Below are 22,816 nucleotides of genomic sequence, written 5' to 3' on the forward strand. Positions count from 1 at the left end.
TTTGAGCTTTAGGCTGCTGCAGATAACATTAGCTGTAATTATCCCCACACTGACTCAGTCATTTATCTGTGCTAACTAACTCAGCCTGAATAAACACTGCTGTGGCTACTGTACGCTGGTCTAAACTTAGCTGGCATTTCTATTAATCCATTAATGGAAATGAAATGCCTCTTATATGTGATAGAAGTGATTTAACCAGTGTGATGCGTCTTCATTAATCTGTCATTAAGGGAGTTGTCTTAACTACGTTTTTCTCTCTTTTTTTTATTCTGAAGAACTGGATGAAGAGGCCAAAGCTCTTCAGGAACGATTAAACTCCATCTGCAAGCCAGTGGTAAGGAAATATTTGATATGACATTCTTTATTTTTTACGTACGGTGTATTTTGGCGTGGTATTGCCCACAATTTTAGGCCACGTACACGCTTTGCCATTTTCATTTGAAAACTCTGTTCTAGCGTCATTGTTTTCCAAAATATGCGGTACTAGAGAGCGTTTTTGGTGGAGGAAAACACCATTCCATTGTGGATGAGAGGTGTAAATGTCAAAAGACTTCAAAGGATGGTTTAGACTGCTGAGAGGATCATTGGCACTCCTCTACCCCTTCCTGCTAGAACTGTACACATCCTGAGTAACGAAAAGGGCTGGTAACATCACTCTTGACCCCATTCACCCAGCACAATTTCTTTTCGAACTGTTGCCCTCTGGCTGGCGCTATAGAGCACTGAGCACCAGAACAGCCAGGCACAGGAACAGTTTTTTCCCTCAGGCCATCCACCTCATGAACAGTTAAAACTGCCTCGAAATACTTTCCTTTTAGTCAACACAACCATGTGCAATATTCAATCCATGTTGAATATTGAGACTGTTGTTTGTGAAAATTCCAGGAGTTACAGAAATACTCAAACCAGCCCATCTGGCATCAACAATCGTGCCACTGTCCAAATCACTGAGATCACATTTTTTCCCCATTCTGATGATTGATATGAACATTAACTGAAGCTCCTGACCCATATCTGCATGATTTTATGCATCGCAATGCTGCCACATGATTGACAAATTAGATAATGGCATGGATGATTGTTGGTGCCAGACGGGCTGGTTTGAGTATTTCTGTAACTGCTGATCTCCTGGGATTTTCACACACAGCAGTCTCTAGAATTTACTCAGAATGGTGCCAAAAACAAAAAACATTTCTGTGGATGGAAATGCCTTGTTGATGAGAGAGGTCAACAGAGAATGGCCAGACTGGTTCGAACTGACAAAGTCTACTGTAACTCAGATAACCGCTCTACAATTTTGGTGAGAAGAATATCATGTCAGAATGCTGTTCCTAGATGCGGGTTGACGCTGTTTTGGCGGCACGAGGGGGACCTACACAATGTTAGGCAGGTGGTTTTAATGTTGTGGCTGATCGATGTAGATATACCTACAGTTGAAGTCAGAAGTTTACATACACTTAGGTTGAAGTCATTAAAACAAACTTTTTAACCACTCCACAGATTTAATATTAGCAATTTATAGATTTGGCAAGTCGTTTAGGACATCTACTTTGTGCATGACACAAGAAGTTTTTCCAACAATTGTTTGAAAACACAATTCCAGTGGGTCACAAGTTTACATACACTAAGTTAACTGTGCTTTTAAGCAGTTTGGAGAATTCCAGAAAATTATGTCAAGCCTTTAGACAATTAGCCAATTAGCTTCTGATAGGAGGTGATGTAATCTTCATCATGGTAGCATTATTCCCATATTAAAGGAAGAAAAGAGAAATTGAAATATCTGTGGAAATGTGTCACCTGGTAGACATTTTTGAGTGCCTCCGCATGGTACAGAATGTGCATCTGGTTCATCGGCAAACGGTTCAAGGAACAAAAACGAAAATGAACAAATAATTTTGCAGAATGAAAATGGGAACAAAGTTATTGTCAATTGTTCCAGAGTGAAAAACTTTATTTTTAAATGCTGGTAACCGGTTAATTTCATTCCGATCATTTTTTTCATGAAACCAAAGGCCAAAGGGTAAATTAATTTCATTTTTCTTTAACTACATCACTTCATGTTTTCTGAAAAAATGTAATGTGCTTTGATCCCGAAGGAAATTGCTGCATCACATTTTTTTTTAGCCTAATTGCACATTGTGGATGTCACATTCTTTGAATGAAGACTTTTTTAACAACTATGTATAATTATAACATATACATCCACGGCTAATCCAGATACAAGGAAAACATTATTAAAGGTAAAAAGAACATTTCTCAGTTGTTTCCAAGTCTTCACTGAATTATTGTTAGATATGATGCATTAATACAGATTTGATGCTGTCCGGTTTTGACTGAAAAGCAGATCTGTAATTAAAATGATACTTAACTGTTAATTAACTGTATGCTTTTGATTTCTATGCCGATGAATCCACCACACAGGAAAAAAATTCATAGCTTTTTTTCTTTTCTTTTTTTTTTTATACTTATTTTGGTGAGGCAAGTGGCTTATTTTAGGCTTGTTTTTCCAGATCAGGTTGCTTGTTTCTCTTGCGAGATCTGGCAACACTACAATTGATATTTCATCCACCCCTTAGTGTTGAGTACTGTCATCTTAAAAAGAACATTTTATTAACCGTTCTTTTATTTTGTTCTAACCGGTAATCTTTTGGAAAGGAGGCTGCGGAACTTCTGAACTGATCAAAAAACGAAATACAGTTTTTGCTTAGAACGAACCGAAATGAAAAACATTACGTTTTTAGTCCCTGATACAGACAATAAATATCCGTCTGTCATTAGTTACTTTTGTGTAATTTTGCATGAAGAAATGCCTCAGGAATGAATAAATAACACCTATTATTAGTTGTGCAATTTTATCTAGCATATTAGTTGCCAGACATGTTTCTAATTTTTTACAGAAGGCTAATTCCAAAACGAATGCGAGATTGAATGATTCCTTTTCTTGCTACAAATTGAAATGATCAAATTCAGTCAATACAGAAATAAAAAAGAAATACGTACACACCAGTCCATAGGTCCTATGGATATGCCATATTATTCTTTCTAGTTTGTTCTACATTTTTAATTTAACGCTCTACATACTGAGAAAGCACTTTCTGAAGGACAGTTGGGTTCATGCTGCATTGACACTTTCCTTAATGACTGCTATTTCCACGCCTTTAAAACTCTACATCCTCACATGATTACAGTCCTCACAAGATGACCGTAATGGCTCTCTGTAAGGGATCATTAATGTAGAGTTTGATTTGATCCATGGAGAAACTAAATGGCTCTCGTGTCTCTGGCAGTGTGCTGGGATCTGGCATTATTGGTTTTTTCTTGCTACACTGCTTTTAGCTGTATCTAGAGAGATCTGCCCATTTCACTCAGGTGATGTGTGTAATTTATTTTATGTGAAAATCAGGGATAAAAAACAAAACGTTCATTTCGATTCTTTCGGAGCAGAAACTATTCTTTCATACTGGCTCCAGTGCTCTGCGGCTTCCTTTACAATTGGTAATCGGTTAGAAGGGAATACAAGAATGGTGAATAACGTTCTTTTTAAAATGACAGTACTCTGTGGTAAGGGTGGGTGATATACAATTGCAGTGTTGCCAGATCTCGCAAGAGAAACAAGTGACCTAGGTCCGTTTTCACAAAAAATCGTAAGGTTAAAAATAGCTCCTAGATCAGAAATTTAAGAGCAACTCCACTTTTACTCTTACCTCAAGATTTCCCCCTATTCCTTTGTTAAAACATGCTCTTAGTGGTTTTGTGAATTGGTTTGAAGCAGAAACTCTTGGCTAGGAACTCCTAGTGGTAAGATAAACATCTTTGTGAATACAGACTCGGGTCTGGAAAATCAAAGCCAAAAAAAAGTGACATGCCTCACAAAAATATGTGAAAATAAGCAATCCAACATACTTCATCATGTTCAACTAGAAGAAAAGAAGCCTCTTTTTTTGGGCAACAGGAAGTGGTGAAATTTCGAAAATATACTGTGAGAGATACTTTGGTCTTAATGATGAAATAACTATGTTAATGGTTACCAGCATTTTAAAATAGCGTTTCCATTCTGGAACCATTGATAGGGATTAGTTTCCTTGTCCCAAAATAACTTATCTTATCCTTAATAAATAGACAACAATAAATAATAAGACCACAACAGATCTATTTTAAAAATACCAAAACAGTCAATTTAGCAGTTTTTTCTGTTCAATTAGTATTTTAACCAAGAAAGGACATTCTATTTAATATTCCTAAAGTGTGTTGACTTTGTGGATCATTTAACTTCATTATTTATTGTCAAATTTTTTTGCCTTGTCAGAATTAATCAGGTATATCAGCCAGATTTGTGGAAATCAGTACCATCAAAAATAGACTAATTATTTCCGCTGAACAGAGAAGAACAGAAGTTATTTAGTGTAGAGAAGAGAATTGTGCCCCTTGAGGCACAGATAAATAGTTATTTTCAAGTCAGTTTTGGCCTACTAATGCGCACTAACTTGAGCTATTCTTGGCAGAAAACCCAAAAGGTACATGCATCCATAACTAAAGGAGACACTTGTTTCTCAACTGGGAAAAAAGCTAAAAAAAATCCTTCTTGCATAACAGGAGTTCTCTTTTGTTCTGCGGGGGAAGCGCCTCATGTCATTAAAATATATCCAATCTTTCCATTGACACGAAACAAGAAGACGTGCAGTTTCCACATGAAGAGGTGTGTGTGTGGTTAAATATAGAGCCAATTAGCCCCTGGGATCAATTAACCTCGCTGAAGTCAGTTGGACAAAACAAAATGCGTCTTGTCGGGTTAATCAAGTTGAATTGAACGCTCATCTTGTTACTCAGTTTTCACTCATTTAAACTTCCCTTTTGTGTGTGTGTGTCTCTCTTTGGGAATTTTATTTTTTTTCTCACTTGAAGTGGAAATCAATGTGCAAGCTTCTATATTTTCAAGATCGACAAGTCGATGGATTGTCTAAAATGCTCATAGACAAAGCCCTGTATAATTAATATTGTTTAGGGTCATGTCCACCACACTCCAATCAGACTTGTTTCTTAATATAAATGTATACATAGACCTACAGTTAAAAAAGTCTTGCAAAATGTATCATTGAAAGCAGTGTGTTTATTTTAGTGTGTTTTGTTACAGAAGCATTCCTAAATTCCTCTACTTTAAAGAGCCATGCAAAAAAGATAGTAAAGCTACACAAAAATGTCAACCAACATGATCTATGTATCCCAAAAAATGTCAGTGTATGTGAAAATTTTGCATTTAGTGTCAACTTTGCCATAACACTGAGAAATGAGATTGGTCATAGAAGGCCACCTAGTCAGCTGGCTAAAAAAAAAATTACTCAGCATAGCACCCCAGTCCGTAATTGCTGTGTTTGCCGTTGTAACATATCTAGAAATTTGACAAAAAAAAGGTTTCTTTTCATTATACTAACTTTGCCCAACGAACAGGACAAGGCTTTGACCAAAAAGTTTCTCCATGGAAGTACACAAATGCAGTCAAGAATGTTTTATCAATGAATGGCAAGCTTGTAACTGTATATACTCAACGTGTGTTCTTGTGGTACTGTGGCAGATGTTGTAGGTAGCTTTTTGAACATTTTGACAGTTTAACTGTCCATTCGTAACATTACACAAGAATGTGTTGCATTCTCATATTTGCCACAAGGGGCACTATAGCAGGTATTAGAGTAAACCGTCATCTTCTATGATCAGTTTGCTATTTCAAGTCAACTACTACTGTTGAAAAACTGATCGTAGAAGAAAACAGTTTACGCTAAAGGCCCCTGCACACTTCCTATGTAACTGAAGAATGAACAGGTGTGTCGTCATTTGAACAAAATCTGTCCGAAAAGACTTTGAGTTTGTTTTGTTGGTTCGTAGCAGCTCCCCATGGCGAATTTTCAGGAAAACATTTTACAGCTGCGAAACACCTTCTTACTCTCATTGGTGTACGTCATTGGTAGGTGTGACCCGGAGCTCCACCTACTCTGTGGCCGACAACTAATTCCCGTTTAGTCAGTTAAGATCAGTCAACATGTCCTATATCTGTAAGATCATTCGCATAGACATTTTTCAAGAACGTCATGTTTTTTAAAAATAATTTTGTTAGTCTACAAAAGGACTCAGATCTACTCAAATACTCTTAAGTACCCATTCAATCATGTACTATCTGCAGCCAAAAGCCATTCACACATCATCATTCTTTTGTCTGTATTCTAACCATTAACACTCCTTTATACACCCATCTTTGCAGTAGTATGTGTCATCAAAAATTACAATAACAGTTTAATCAGCGCATATTATGGCCATGTGTTTGTGCATTAGCACCATGAATGTAGAATGGAAACATTATAAATTACACAGTATCTACTGCTTATATAATACTTAAAATCATCATCGATGAGCTTCATTACTGATCTCATGTGAATTCTACTCATAGAATGAGACATGAAGTCATTGATAACACATTATAATGACATAATAGTTGATGTTTTACATGTAGTCTTTAGCGTCCTCGTATTTAAATGTACCTCTAAAACGCCTCCCACAGCGGTGTGGCCAGTGTCTGAAAGTTTGCAAACAGCTTGTCGTTGCTCAGCTGTTTCGATCTTTTTTTTTGACTCTGAGCAAAGAATGAAGAAGCACTTCGCAGTGAGTGTGCCAGGGCCTCAATGCCCTTTATAGCGTGCCTTGAGGCAATTCTGAGAATACAACACGTATGTGTGTCGCGTTATGTATTGCTTTCCGACACACTTCCTAACGCAACGATGTGTGAAGCAAAGCTAGACATTTTTGTGTTCGCCTACTGGTAAAGGTCATGCGTGAGCAGTGTCCCAAATTCTGTGTAATTATATTAACTATTTCTTTTAATAATTAGACATCTTTTAGATGAGAGTACTTGCCTAACAAAGATTACTGGGAGAGAGTGTCCTGCACTAAGCTAGTTTTTTTCTGAAACCAATTGGGACATTACTTCTGTCACATTATTAACGCATTATTAGGCTTCATGTTAAACAGAGCTATTTGTCCCAATGCATCATCAGGTGACGGATATCCAGGCCAGAGGGGCTAGTTTGAGTTGGGTGGCCCCATCATGGAAAGAAAGTGACAAGGAGCCGAAAGAGGGAGAGGAAAGCGCCACAGAGCCCAGCTTCACTTACGAGGTCTCTGTCTCATACAACGGCAAGGACGGGAAGTACAAGACCACCTACAGGTGAGAGCATGCTCAGTATCAGGCTGCGGAGAGGGGGTTTGGGCAGGAAGTGGAGAAGATGTGGGTACACTTGAGGAACTCACTGCTGTTTTTATGTGGTTTGTTGTGGGTTTGCAGAAATCTATGGTAGGTAAAGGTCATCTCTGGTTCACCTTTGGCTGTTACCACAATGACATTTGCAGTTCTTCTAGACTCATATGGAACAAGTTGTACTGTTTCAAATGTTTACAGTATGTTTTGCAAAATAACCATTTATTTGTTTCTGTCTTTTTGCTTGTTGAAATCAGTGGAGTGGAACTGAGTGCAACCTTACAAGACTTAAGACCAGCAACAGACTACCATGTCAGGTTTGTGTCCATTATGTGGCTTTTAAACAAACAACGCAATGACAAGACTTGTTTTATACATTCTGTTTAAAGGGATAATTCACCTAAAAATTCACCAAAAAACTGTTGGAGGTAGTAAAGTATAACACAATTTTTGTGAAATTTCAGTCAGGTTTTAGAGAAACCACAGTACAGAAACTGCCCTTGTTAGGGTGACAAATGACTTACTGATGGCGGAGGATGCTGGAGTGTGCTCCATTTTAGTGTTGCTTGATTTAACTGCAGCCTTTGATACAGTTGATCATTCAGTATTAATTGATACTTTGAAGAGATGAGTGGGAATATCTGGGGTGGCTTTAGACTGGTTTGTTTCTTACTTGATGAATAGGAAATTTGTTGTGCCTGTCGGAGATGAGATGTCCTCCTCTTCAAAAGTTAATTGTGGTGTTCCGCAAGGATCCCTTTTAGGGCCAATATTGTTTTCACTTTATATGTTACTGCTTTGTTCTGTGATTCGTAAATGCAACATTAATTTTCATTGCTATGCAGATGAACTGCAATTGCATTTATCATTGAATCCCAATGATCTGACTAAATTAAATGTTCTTCAATCATGTATAGAAGATATAAAAAATTGGATGGCATGCAATTTTCTTCAGTTAAATACTAACAAAACGGAGGTAGTTATAATCGGTCATGATTCTAAAATAAAAAAGTCAGATTGAGTCAGCACTTAAACTTGTGGTCCCAAATAATCAGCAGGTGGTAAAAAATGTGGGACTTTACTTTGATACTAATTTACATTTTGAAAATCACGTCCGGAAGTTAGTTCAGTCTTGTTTTTATCAGTTAAGAAACATTTCAAAGGTTAGACATGTCCTGATTTTCAAGGATACAGAGAAGCTTATACATGCTTTTATTTCATCAGGCCTTGATTATTGTAATACACTGTTTTCAGTTTTAAATCAAAGCACTTTAGCATAGCTACAATCAGTGCAAAATGCTGTCGCTAGACTTTTGACACGAACTAGGACTTTTAATCATATTACTCCGGTTTTAGCTTCTTTGTATTGGCTACTAATACATTTTTGGGTTGATTTTAAGATTTTATTAAATACATACAAGGCATTACATTGGTTGGCACCAGAATATTTTGCAGAACTTTTAAAACCCTATTAAACAGTGAGACCTCTTTTCATGAACTGTTGGCTGTTCCAAGATCCAGATGCAAAACAAAAGGTTATGGAGCGTTTCTAGTGAAGGCCCCACGATTATGGAACAGCCTGCCCTGGGATTTTAGATCTGCTGAATCTGTGTCTGTTTTTAAGTCTCGTTTAAAAACTGATTTATATAGAATGGCTTTTATTACTACAGTGGTGTGAAAAAGTGTTTGCCCCCTTCCTGATTTCTTATTTTTTTGCATGTTTGTCACACTTAAATGTTTCAGATCATCAAACAAGTTTAAATATTAGTCAAAGATAAAACAAGTAAACACAAAATGCGGTTTTTAAATGAAGGTTGTTATTATTAAGGGAAAACAAAATCCAAACCTACATGGCCCTGTGTGAAAAAGTGATTGCCCCCTAAACCTAATAACTGGTTGGGCCACCCTTAGCAGCAACAACTGCAATCAAGCGTTTGCGATAACTTGCAATGAGTCTTTTACAGCGCTGTGGAGGAATTTTGGCCCGCTCATCTTTGCAGAATTATTGTAATTCAGCCACATTGGAGGGTTTTCGAGCATGAACTGCCTTTTTAAGGTCATGCCACAGCATCTCAATAGGATTCAGGTCAGGACTTTGACTAGGCCACTCCAAAGTCTTCATTTTGTTTTTCTTCAGCCATTCAGAGGTGCACTTGCTGGTGTGTTTTGGATCATTGTCCTGCTGCAGAACCCAAGTTCGCTTCAGCTTGAGGTCACGAACAGATGGCCGGACATTCTCCTTCAGGATTTTTTGGTAGACAGCAGAATTCATGGTTCCATTTATCACAGCAAGTCTTCCAGGTCCTGAAGCAGCAAAACAGCCCCAGACCATCACACTACCACCACCATATTTTACTGTTGGTATGATGTTCTTTTTCTGAAATGCGGTGTTACCTTTACGCCAGATGTAATGGGACACACACCTTCCAAAAAGTTCAACATTTGTCTCGTCAGTCCACAGAGTATTTTCCCAAAAGTCTTGGGGATCATCAAGATGTTTTCTGGCAAAAATTAGACGAGCCTTAATGTTCTTTTTGCTCAGCAGTGGTTTTTGTCTTGGAACTCTGCCATGCAGGCCATTTTTGCCCAGTCTCTTTCTTATGGTGGAGTCATGAACACTGACCTTAACTGAGGCAAGTGAGGCCTGCAGTTCTTTGGATGTTGTTGTGGGGTCTTTTGTGACCTCTTGGATGAGTCGTCGCTGTGCTCTTGGGGTAATTTTGGTCGGCCGGCCACTCCTGGGAAGGTTCACCACTGTTCCATGTTTTCGCCTTTTGTGGATAATATAACCACTGTGGTTCTCTGGAGTCCCAAAGCTTTAGAAATGGCTTTATAACCTTCTCCAGACTGATAGATCTCAATTACTTTCTCATTTGTTTTTGAATTTCTTTGGATCTTGGCATGATGTCTAGCTTTTGAAGATCTTTTGGTCTACTTCACTTTGTCAGGCAGGTCCTATTTAAGTGATTTCTTGATTGAGAACAGGTGTGGCAGTAATCAGGCCCGGGTGTGGCTAGAGAAATTGAACTCAGGTGTGATAAACCACAGTTAAGTTATGATTTAACAGGTGGGGCAAACACTTTTTCACACAGGGCCATGTAGGTTTGGATTTTGTTTTCCCTTAATAATAACAACCTTCATTTAAAAACTGCATTTTGTGTTTACTTGTGTTATCTTTGTCTAATATTTAAACTTGTTTGATGATCTGAAACATTTAAGTGTGACAAACATGCAAAAAAATAAGAAATCAGGAAGGGGGCAAACACTTTTTCACACCACTGTATATTAATGTGCTGTGTTTTACTGTGTGTGTTGCTTTTATTACTATGTGATGTGAATGTTGTTTTACTGTGTTCATTTTTGATTTTATGTTTTGTGAAGCACTTTATGCTTGATTTGCTGAAAAATGCTATATAAATAAAAAAATTATAGTTATTGTAAAAATGACTTTTCTATCATCGTTTGCTGGGTCCTGGATAACTCAGCGAGTATTGATGCTGCCTACCACCCCTGGAGTCATGAGTTCGCATCCAGGACGTGCTGAGTGACTCCAGCCAGGTCTCCTAAGCAACCAAATTGGCCCGGTTGCTAGGGAGGGTAGATTCACATGGGGTAACCTCGCTCTCGATGGGGCGCATGGTGAATTGTGCATGGATGCCGCGGAAAATAGCGTGAAGCCTCCACACGTGCTACGTTTCCGCTGATTGACGGTCTCAGACATGTAGGCAACCGAGATTTGTCCTCTGCCACCCGGATTGAGGCGAGTCACTACACCACCATGAGGACTTAGAGCGCATTGGGAATTGGGCATTCCAAATTGGGGAGAAAAGGGGAGAAAATAAAAAAATAAAAAGTTCTATCATCGTTTGCTCACACTCATGTCCATTTCCCACCGATGCGGATTGAACAACCGTTCCAAAGTACTGTATCCAGCAGCCCTATTCAGCTGAAACAAACAGCATGGCCAGTATAGTCTGATTCCTGAACGAATGACTCTAATGTGTCTTTTTTTTTTTTTTTAATCAAAAACATAACGCACATCTGAGGTAGTCTGATTCCTGAACAAATCACGCTTTTGAGCCAGTTCTTTTTAGTGAATCAAAAACAGAGCATGGCCAGTGTAGTTCGATTTGTGAACAAATGACTCTTATGAACCGGTTCTTTTTAGTAAATAAAAAAAAAAATAAAAATAAACATGCAGCACATCTGGGGTAGTCTGGTTCCCGAACCAATTATTTATGAACCGCTTCTTTTTAGTGCATCAGAAACATGAAGCGCTTCTGGGGTAGTCTGATTCCTCACTGAATGACTCTTATGAACCAGGTCTTTTTAGTGAATCAAAAACATACTGCACATCTGGGGTAGTCCGATTCCTGAACAAATCACTCATATGAACCGTTTCCCTTTAGTGAATCAAAAACATACTGCACGTCTGGGGTAGTCCAATTCCGAACGAATGACTCTTATGAACCAGCTCTTTTTACTGAATAAAAACATACAGCATGACCAGGGTAGTCCAATTCCCAAAGGAAATATTCTTATGAACTGTTTCTTTTTAGAGAATCAAGAACTTATGCATCAATCAGAGCAGTTACTGAATTAATCTGACTCACTGAAAGAACCACAAATCATTCAATTCATCATATTTCAGAACAAATCAAGAATTGTTACTGTATGAGGGGTACTTAAGGATCGTGAAACTTAAATCAGAATAATTACTGATTGGTTGTTCATATGACAACGTGTAGTTAAAAAATGCATAAAAAAACATCAATAAGACAAATTAATACTGTATGTTAGCATTTTTCATTAACTGGAACATTTACTGGATTGCATTTATGAAAAAGTCTGTAAACACACATTTCCAAGAATTGTATGGAGCTTATTTCTGATTTCTTATATCTGTTCTTTTGAAATCTGAAATGATCTCATCATTTAGCAACAGGCTGCTATGGGCATTTAATGCATTAAGAATATGCATTTGTCATTTCCAGATATTTCTTAAAATAACTATTAATACTAAAATTATCATTAATGGGATCATTTTAATGAACTGGAATTGTTCAGAGCAGTCGAAATCGTTCAATTCTTTTCAATCCCCATACCTACTTTTGCACTATATTCCAAGTCTTCTGAAGACATATGATAGCCTCGTGTGAGGAACAGACTGAAATTTAAGTTATTCACTGAAATTCTTCCTCTCTGTTCTAGCTCACGTTAAATTCAAAAATGGTGTGCCAGGTTTAATGCAACGATAACCCCTAAAAATCAATGATGTTATACTTTACTGATGTCAATCCTGCTGCAACATGTCTTGATTAATAATTAAAACATCACTTTTTTTTATTTATTTATTTTTTTATTTTTTTATTGAACTGTTCCTTTAAGTTGACTTTTTGTATTTATATGGTGTATTGAGTATATTAGTGTGTAAAAAAAAAAAAAAAGAAAATATGAGCTATAAGTGTGTGTGTGTGTGTGTGTATGTGTTCAGGGTACAGGTCATGTGTGACTGTTTACAAGGCATCCCTTCAGAGCCCATGAGCTTCACCACTCTGAGCTGTGAGCCAGACACCCCCAGCCCACCACGCAAAGCCAGCGGCACCAAGAGCAGCCTCGTCCTGCAGTGGAAGGTATGGGGACACACATATTAGCACTTTAACAATCTCACACACAAACATTTTCTGACTCATTAAAACTGTGTTTAATATTGTGTGGTACATTTATTTATTTTTTCTTAGGCCCCTTGTGACAACGGTTCCAAAATCCAAAACTACATTCTTCAGTGGGATGAGGTACTTTTTTTTTTTTTCTGCTATTATTCTTTGCATTCAGTTTATATTTCCCATGTGAATCTCAAAGCCTTGAAGATTATGTGTGGATCATATTTCATCCCAAAATCTAAAGAAAAAATTAAGAAATGTTATTTTTTTTAAAAAGACAATCAAGCCTATTTTTAGCACTATTAATATTTTTTTCACTCTGACATTATTTTCATTACAATTAAGCAAATTTTACCACAATTCTCATCACTGTAATGTGACAATGTCATTCTCGTTACCGTATAGCATGACGAAAACATTTGTGATGTATTTACTAATGGTTGTATTTGTTCTACCACCTTTTAATTTCTGCTGACTTAAAAAACTCTCGAGAATACTTTGGGGATCATGGGAGTTTGCCAAACCAGTCTACATGTGTTTTGTGGACTTGGAAATGTTATACGACCGTGTCTCGAGAGGAATTCTGTGTGGGGTGCTTCAGGAGTATGGGGTATCAGCCTCGTTGCTGTGTCCCTTTATGACCAGAGCAAGAGTTTGGTTCGCATTGCCGGCAGTAAGTCAGACTTGTTCCCAGTGAATGCTGGACTCCACCAGGGTTGCCCCTTGTCACCGGTTCTGTTCATAATTTTTATGGACAGAATTTCTAAGTGCAGCCAAGGGGTGGAGGGGGTCCAATTCGGTGACCTCTGGATTGCATCCCTCCTTTTTGCAGACGATGTGGTCCTGTTGGCTTCACTGGGTGGTGCCTTCCAGTGTTTATTGGGACGGTTTGCAGCTGAGTGTGAAGCAGCAGAAATGAGGATCAGCACCTCCGAGTCCATGGTCCTCTGCCGGAATAGGGTAAAGAGCCCTCTTCAAGTTGGAGATGAGTGGCTGCCCCAGGTGGAGGAGTTTAAGTATCTCGGGGTCTTATTTACGAGTGATGGGAGAATGGAGCGTGAGATCGACAGATGGATTGGTGCTGCGTCAGCAGTTATGCTGGCATTGTACCGGTCAGTCGTGGTGAAGAGAGAGCTGAGCCTGAAGGCAAGGCTATCGATTTACCAGTCGATCTACGTTCCTACCCTCACCTATGGTCACAAGTTTTGGGTAGTGACTGAAAGGATGAGATCGTGGATACAAGCGTTGGAAATGAGTTTCCTTTCATAGGGTGTCTGGCCTCAGCCTTAGAGATAGGGTAAGGATCTCGGACATTCGGGAAGGGCTCAAAGTAGAGCCGCTGCTCCTCCACATTGAAAGGAGCAAGTCGAGGTGGTTTGGACATCTTTCTAGGATGCCCCTCGGACCCACCCTGTAGAGGTATTCTGGGCATGTCCATCCAGGAGGAGACCCTGGGGCAGACCCAGGACAAGCTGGAGAGATATCTCTAGGCTGGCCTGGGAATGCCTCTGTATCCTCCTGGGAGAGCTGGCTGAAGTGGCTGGAGAGAGGGAGGTCTGGGTATCCCTGCTCAGACTGCTGCCCCCGCGACCCGGATAAGTGGAAGAAAATGGATGGATAGATGGATGGATGGATTAAAAAAAAAAAAGTATGTGTCCCAAAAGGATGATTCTCATATATGTCACACTAATGGGAATTTAATGAGAATTACATACAAACTCAAAAGTGAAACATCTGGACACATTACAGTAATGAGAATTGGGGGAGATATTCTTAATTATCATTAATGCAAAAATAAACCTAATGGACTATGTGTGTATATATATGGCTCATTTGTGTACTGATTATCAGCTGCTGAGCTGATCTAGTGTCTGTGAGGTGAAGTTTATGTGTGCCTGCTATGTAAAGTGCTAACACTGGACTTTGATGTGTGAACAGGGGAAGGGTACTGGTGTGTTTGAACAGTGCTACTACGGCCCTCAGAAGCAGTACAGACTCACCAAACTCTTGCCAGCTTCCAGATATTCCTTCCGACTGGCAGCCAAGAATGACATGGGGGTCAGGTTTGTGTCTACTGGAAAATCTATTTATGTCTGAAAGGAGGTGTACGTCCTGAGAGGGAGGAAACATGATTGTGTAGACCAGTGTTTCCCAGCCTTATTTGTGTTATGTATGCCCACTGTCACATCAGTAAGGCTTGAGTACCCCTTCATCAACACCCAGCTAGAAATGTGTGCTTTTCAATAATAATGTTTTTAATTTTTTTATTCTGTAAATTATAGAAAATGATTGGTTAAAGCAACCTCTGGTTATATCTCTCTCTCTGTAGTGAGTTTAGTGAAGCCGTTCCCATCATGACGTCATGCAGTGTGCCTGCTGCGCCTCAGAGCCCTGAGCTGGTTCAGCCCGGGGTCACATGGCTATGTCTGCGGTGGCACAGACCGGCTGGCTCGCCCAGAGAGGACGACATCGGCTATGTGCTGGAGATGGAGGAGGAGGGCTCAGTAAGTGCGCACACCAACATTTACACAGTTTCATGGAAAAAAAGTACAGTTGTTTAACACAATACACAGCCCTAATAACTTTTTAAAGGGCCTTAAATAGCCTTAAACTTAGAAGGACCGTCTACTCAAGTAGCAATTATCCATTGCAGTATAACAAGAGTTTGAAACTTTCCCAGTTGGGTTTGACTCTAAGAAATTAAAAAGAAAATGAACATACATTTAAAATAATAGTAAAAAAATTATAATGCACATACATGCACAAGAACATTTAAGGTATGCTCCATGCCAACATGTAGTGACTGATCATTTGTGTGTTGTTTTGTACAGGGTTATGGGTTCCAGGCCAGTTATGATGGTGATGAGCTCTCACACACCATCAGAAACCTTCACAGGAGCACTACATACAGGTTCAGGGTGAGAACACACACACAGAGTGTCTGTTGTATATATGTGTGTCTCGTTAATTGCATCACAGTTGGATTGTGTTAGTCTGACTGTTGAGTGTGTGTGTGTGTGTGCTTCTGTTTTCTAATGTCTTGTCACTTAAAGAAATAATCCGGGCTATAAAATTGGCTATAACTTTACACAGAAAAGGTTAGTAAACGATTTTATCACACTAAAATCATGTTTACACACACATCCTTTGCCTTGTGGCTATACTTTTGAAACAGTGAGTGTTTAAACGTTCAAAAATTGGCCCCATTCACTTCCATTGTAAGTGCCTCACTGTAACCTTGATTTTTGCTTTTTTTTAAAGAAAAGGAGGAATGAGTCAAAATTAATATTTGTGGTACTCAACATTATGCCACAAATGCTGTCGATTGAGCTTAACTTGAACCTGGAACATTCCTTTAATATTTCCCAAAGGGCAACAGCTAGAATTAACCCAGCTGCTATTGGGTGCATCTTGCTTGCTTGCTTGCTTTCTTTCTCGCTTTCTCGCTTTCTTTCTTGCTTTCTCGCATTCGGATTGTCGAAATGTTCCGCGTGTTTCCACCTCAAAAAAGGCCGTTCAGCATTGGCTCCAAAAGCTGGCTGGTCTCTATGCAGGTACCGATTATGTCGGGGCAGAGGGCATGATAGTGTTTCGTCAACAGGTAGTTTTCCAAACAACAACAATAGCTACCATCTGCAGCAAAGAGTACTTTTTCACTCTATATCAACAATAAATGTTAGAAACAAAAGCTTTCAGGAAACGCAGAGGAAACGTGCTCTACTTGCAATATGGTCGAAAGATAGAAGATCGAAGATAAACTAGAGCAGGGGTCGGCAACCTATGGCACGCATGCCAGCATTGGCACGTGGAGGGGTTGTCACTGGCATGCCAGCAATGGCGAGAAAGGAGTAGACACCTGCATTCCAATCTACATTTTGATGTAATTCTTCCTCATGATCACGCAGCGTGTTTTCATGAGCTGAATGGGAGGCTAAACAAACAGTTAAAATGTGACGAGACTGCAATATACCCAACAGACTTGTGCAACGCATACAAGCCATTCACACATCACGAGCCGGCAGCGCTTCACATTGGTTAATCGCACGAGTAAACGCGCCCGCTTTGCTTCGGTCAGGCTGTGTGGATCACAGCCTACATTCCTTGTTTCATTTGTTTCATTTTGCTTTCAGAACAACACGTGATGAAATAAGGAAAACACCAGTTTTAATCCTTGAGATTTCGCATACAGGTACACCCTCCTTAAGCCATGGTCACATTCAAAATTACATTAAACGATTAAAAGAGAAAACATAAACCCACACTGTGTGGTTCAACAATCACGAGTCTATTTAAAATATAAATAAAACCTGGAAATACAGCCATTGACCAGGAAAATAAAAAATGGCATTCCATGTCAAAAAGGTTGCCGACCCCTGAACTAGAGAGATCGCAAAGGGAAAAAATCTGCTAGGAGAAATGGCAAGAAATGATGCACGCCGGCTTCAATCGGACAACTGGCAAAATCATAAACAAATTCAAAGAGAGAACAGGAGAGACCCAAGCAAAAGCGGGAGTGGAAGGAGCAATGATGTCTTGGACTCTGTGCTCGGACACTGACCATCCAGCTAACAAACCAGGGCATTGAATTCAGTCTGTCACGTTAGGCAGATTGTGGCTATTGGTTAAGTAAACCGGTGGGATTCTCAATCAAAACGTAAACAATTTTATATACTATGGCAAAAATCCAAATATCGCCATCTACTGCACCAATGTTAATAACGATTCCACTATTACAGTTTATAGTATGAAACAAGTTAAGCTACATTAAAAAGTTTATACATAAATGTAATCATAAATGCAATTACGTTACCTGTCGTCTTCAACGTAGTATCGTCTCTGGCAATCTTGTTGAGCAATGTAATAATGTGAGATTGTATTTCTCTGTATGTTTAAATATGTCCACAAATTCTCTCATCATTTACTCACCCTCATGATATCCCAGGTGTGTATGACTTTATTTCTTCTGCAGAACACAAATGAAGATTTTTAGAAAAATATCTCCGCTCAGTAGGTCCTTAAAATGCAAGTGGATGGTCATCAGACTTTTGAAACTCCAGAAATCACAGCCAGTCAGCATAAACGTCATCCATACAACTCCAGCGGGTAAATTAATGTCTTCTAAAGCGATGCGATCGAGTTTAGTGTGGAAAAATATCAATATTTAAGTACTTTTTTTATTTGTATTTTTTCTCCTCAATTTGGAATGCCCAGTTCCCACTACTTAGTAGGTCATGGCACGGTTACTCACCTCAATCCGGGTGGTGGAGGACAAGTCTCAGTTGTCTCCGCTTCTGAGACCGTCAATCTGCGCATCTTATCACGTGGCTTATTGTGCATGACACCGTGGAGATTCCCAGCATGTGGAGGCTCATGCTACTCTCCGCGATCCACGCACAACTTACCACTTGCCCTATTGAGAGTGAGAACCACTAATCGCAACCACGAGGAGGTTACCCCATGTAACTCTACCCTCCCTAGCAACCAGGCCAATTTGGTTGCTTAGGAGACCTGGCTGGAGTCACTCGGCACATCCTGGATTCGAACTCGCGACTCCAGGGGTGGTAGTCAGCGTCAATACTCGCTGAGCTACCCAGGCCCCCCACTATTGAAGTACTTTTTAACTATAATCCATCGCTTCCGGTCAGTAGCTGCTTTTAATGCCTTTTCTTGTGCTTTCTTTTGCACTTTCCTTCTGCTTACGCTCTTTTTTCGCGTTTTCTTTCACACTTTTTTGCTTTGACGCTTTCTCTTGTGCTTTTTTACGCTTTTGCAATTTCTGTCTCACTTTTGCACTTGCGTTCACGCCTTTCACTTGCTTGCTTTTGCTTTTGAGTTTGTTCATTCAGTTGTTTATATATTCTTTCTTCTGTCTTTTGTTGTAGTTTTTATTCTCTTTTCTTTCTGTCTTTGCTCTATCCCTTTTTTCCTATTTGTCATTTTCCTTTGTTCATTCGTTCATTTTTTTATCATTCTCTTTATTATTCTCTCTTTCTTGCTCACTTTAGCTTATTTTATCTGTTTGTTTGTTCATTCCTTCCTTTAATTGTTCTTTCTTTTGCCCTTTTGCACTTTCTTTTGCCCCTTTGTGCTTTATTTTGCTCTATTTTGCTCCTTTGTTCTTTTTGCTCATTGTTTCACTCTTCATCTTTATTTCATTCTCTCCACTCATTCTTGCTTTCTTTGCATTGTTTCTCTTTTCTAAATTTTTTTCATGCTCTGTCTTCTGTGATTTCTGTGAGTGATGATTGCGTCTCACCTGTTGCCGTTGGCTGTGAGATGAAGCAGGTGGAGTAATGCGATCAGTCTCTTCTCTACTGTGGTTATAAGGGGGCTGATCATAATCGCGTTTCCAAAAACAAAAGTGAATTAATGGGATCAGAACGGCTGCATGTATCCTGATGAGAGGGACTGATTACCTGCCGAGAGCATTCACATCTCCAATTACAGCTAATTACTGTGACAGATGACAGTCAGCCTGAAATCACTACAGTTTATTTCTGAACCATCACATATTTCCTCGTCCTGTGCTTTTGTCAGGGGAAAATTATATTTCTGTAAGAGATTCATTTGGAAGCAGGGCCGTTTCTAGGCATATGCGAACTAGGCGGTTGCCTAGGGTGCAACCTGCTGGGAGGGCGCCAAAGAGGAGTCCTCTGCCATACCCCACCCCACCCCCCTCCCCCTGATGGGGGCACCAATAGGGATCTCGCCTAGGGCGCCAGAATGGTCTGAAACGGCCCTGTTTGGTAGTACTTATTGGGTTTTAAAGTCTTTGGTAAGTGGTTTAAAAGGCCCTTGAGATTTGTAATCCCATCATCCATGGTGTTTGGGTAAATCTCATGAAACGTGTCCAGGTCATTTTTCATCCCAAAATCAAAGAACATATATTTTGTTTAAAGATCAGAAAGCCTATTAATAGGGCCATTTGAGACGTTTTGTATTGTAATGTTATTTTCATGACAATTAAGCCCATTTTCTTTTGATTTGGGGATGAAATAAGACCCATTGACATGTTATGACATGTTCTTGACAGACCGTTTAGTCCATTTCAGTAGAAGTTCAGTGCTTAATTTTTGTTCATTTTCATTGTAGGTTATTGCCTATAATGCAGAAGGGAAAAGTAACCCCAGCCCTGTGTCTGAGTTCACCACTGCCCCTGACAGACCAGGCTGCCCCTGCAGATTCTCAGTGAAGGGCAAACCTCATCCAACCAGCTTCCGTCTGACCTGGGGTCAGTTCAGTTCAATTTAGCCCTGATGCAGTTTTTAGCATTTTTTGCTCTTTTCCAACACCTACAAAGCTGCCTTAGTAGGCAGCATTTTTAAGCGCCTTGGGTACAATCCTAACACAAAGGCTAGTCTAGACAGTTGGCAGTAGAAGTATGCTGCCTTCTGAGAAACTGTTATGTGATATAGTCTAATACAACATAAAAAAATTGATTTGTACAGATGTACGCAGATTTATTTTATTTTTTGTACTAGAAATTCTCTATGAATATTTGCATTATCCATTGACAAGTCTGTTGATAGTCTTTGGAACTGATGCAAGGGATAGCTAATGATTCTGATAACCTCAAAATGGCCAAATATCAACTGATTTCTCAGCCTTTCACAGCCGAGAATATCTTTTTGCCTTTTCAGATCCTCCCAAAGATAACGGTGGTTCAGACGTGACAAAGTACGTGGTGGAGCTGTCTGAAGATTTAAGTGGTATGTTCCAACGAAGTTTTGAGGTCTGCACATGTTTATTTCGATCATGTTGTTATTGTGCCTATTTGTTGAGTTATGTGTTTGTTTTCAGGTTGCTTTTGGAATCAGGTGTACAGTGGTTTGGCTATGGAGTGTTTGTGTGACGGTCTGAGACCTGGATGTTCATACCAGGCCAGAGTCCACGGCATCAGTGCTGGAGGAGAGAGCCCGGTATGACACACAAACGCACACGTTTCCTTCTGAGCTGTTCAGTTTGTATGGGTTCCCTTAAGGTTTTTTTAAATGCTGGCAAAAAATACATTAGGGTGTCTCTTTGGGCAAGTTGGACCCTGTTAACTAGTAGTAGTGATTTTGATTCATTTCAGTGACTCGATTCTTTTGAATCCGTTCACTAAAAAGATTTGTTCAGATTTGTACGTTGATTTGTTCATTGACCATTTCTGCAAGTTACACCTTTGCGCCTGTAGATAGTGATAAATGGCTGTACTTTTAAGTGATTGCATTAAACTAAAAGCAGTCATTCACGACCAGAGCAAGTCTAATTATCCTTTATTAAAATTAGTGTGTACAATTCTACTAAGAGACTTCAGCATTGCAGAATGTTTAAGCATCATAAGTGTTTCCCCACAAATAACAACAAAGCATATCTGTCAAACTGTGAACTGCTTAGCATGACTTTTTATCAAGCTATACAAAATAAGACAACAATACTAGCCTACAAAATATTTTATTGTCATTGTAATGTGTTGTCACATTTATATTTATAATTAGTCCAGCCCCATTTCTTGTTAAACAAGATTGACAAACTGAACAAACTACATGTCTTCTCTCGTTCAGCCGGTCAACAGATCCTTGTAAATGATGACTGATTCATTCATGTTGTTCGCGAACGAGTATACCAGTGCATTCAGTTCTTTCACAAACGAAATGACCGACTGGTTCAGTGGAGGGGTGTATACGTTCAGTGGGTCAAACCAATGTTATTCTCATTCACAGACAGTATTTGAATGCTATTGGCATCATGCGAAAATCAGTCCTTTAAAGCAACACAAATAGAATTTGCATGTCTGCAAATGTACGAAGACAGTTTGAAAATAGTTTATGCAGCACAACCGTTTTCACCACAAATGGCAGGTCTTAACCCTATAATGCCATGTGTATTAAATATGGTACACAAAGTTTGATGGCTCCTGTTTCACTCTCTTTTCAAGCTGAAGAGCCAAACATTTATTGTATGTAAGTTTCACGTTTATGGCACCATCTAGTGGTTATTTGTATAAAAAAAGTGGTTTCAATGTTTCTATCGATCCATTTAAAATGGCAGCTGACTTGCGTGAAAAATTACTTATTAATATTAAATATTAACTATTAAATTAATACTTATTTTAATAAAGTATTAATGACAGTAATGATTATATTGTTACTGATATTTTCAAATGAGTATTTGCTAAAAATAAGCAACTTATGCTTGGTTAAAATTTGGTATATTATTTTATTGAAAATGCATGTTGAAATACAAATGCATCAAATATAATACAATTGGGTTTTGAGGTATATCTCTCAATCACTATTACATGTCCACTATAAAAAAAAGAGAGAGAAAAAAATCACAGAGCTTTGAAAATTCTGACATATACATTTGATAAGATATATTTAAAGTGTGAACTAATATTCGTGTGTATTTTCATATATGCAGCCTGCTCTGTCATGATAAAGATCTCATTATTTTACATTACAAGCTATTATGATGTCATCTTACCATAAGTTCCTGAGACCCAGCGAAATAAGTTGAACAATTACCATTTTTTTAAACATCAATATAGTGTTTGGTGCATAAAATACATATGATGAAAATTGTTTATTGAAAAAAGAATATTTTATTCATATTGTATTTGATGTGCTGAATTGAACTGTGATACATGTCAATCCATATTTATAGACCGAGGAGAAGTTGTTGTCATGGCCAAACTCTCAAACATTTGGTATCTCTGAAAAGCCCAGGGAGTCCTCTGATAATACCTCAAGATTTACCACTGTAGCATGTATGGGCTAAGAAAAACAAAAATGAATTGCTGGGCCTCAGGAGGATAATGACCTTTTAAGCCTAATGTATCAAATATGAAACGTAAAAAAAAAAAAAACTTTTACAAAAGTTTTTACGATTTCTTTTTATAGTTTGTCTAATGGTACTAAAAACAAAAAAA

General features: G+C 38.8%; 1 protein-coding gene across 1 annotated transcript in view; it reads left to right on the forward strand.

The window, feature by feature from the left end:
* The window catches only part of LOC127430325 (fibronectin type-III domain-containing protein 3a-like), a 125,042-nt gene that overhangs the window by 80,599 nt on the left and 21,627 nt on the right, over positions 1-22,816 (forward strand). The window contains 11 exon segments of the mRNA XM_051680055.1: positions 276-334; positions 7,041-7,210; positions 7,498-7,557; positions 12,735-12,873; positions 12,982-13,035; positions 14,842-14,966; positions 15,233-15,407; positions 15,735-15,821; positions 19,996-20,134; positions 20,544-20,612; positions 20,704-20,822. Of these exon segments, the coding sequence (XP_051536015.1) occupies positions 276-334; positions 7,041-7,210; positions 7,498-7,557; positions 12,735-12,873; positions 12,982-13,035; positions 14,842-14,966; positions 15,233-15,407; positions 15,735-15,821; positions 19,996-20,134; positions 20,544-20,612; positions 20,704-20,822 (1,196 nt within the window).

Source organism: Myxocyprinus asiaticus, chromosome 39 (genome assembly GCF_019703515.2).
Source record: "Myxocyprinus asiaticus isolate MX2 ecotype Aquarium Trade chromosome 39, UBuf_Myxa_2, whole genome shotgun sequence".
Classification (NCBI taxonomy): domain Eukaryota; kingdom Metazoa; phylum Chordata; class Actinopteri; order Cypriniformes; family Catostomidae; genus Myxocyprinus; species Myxocyprinus asiaticus.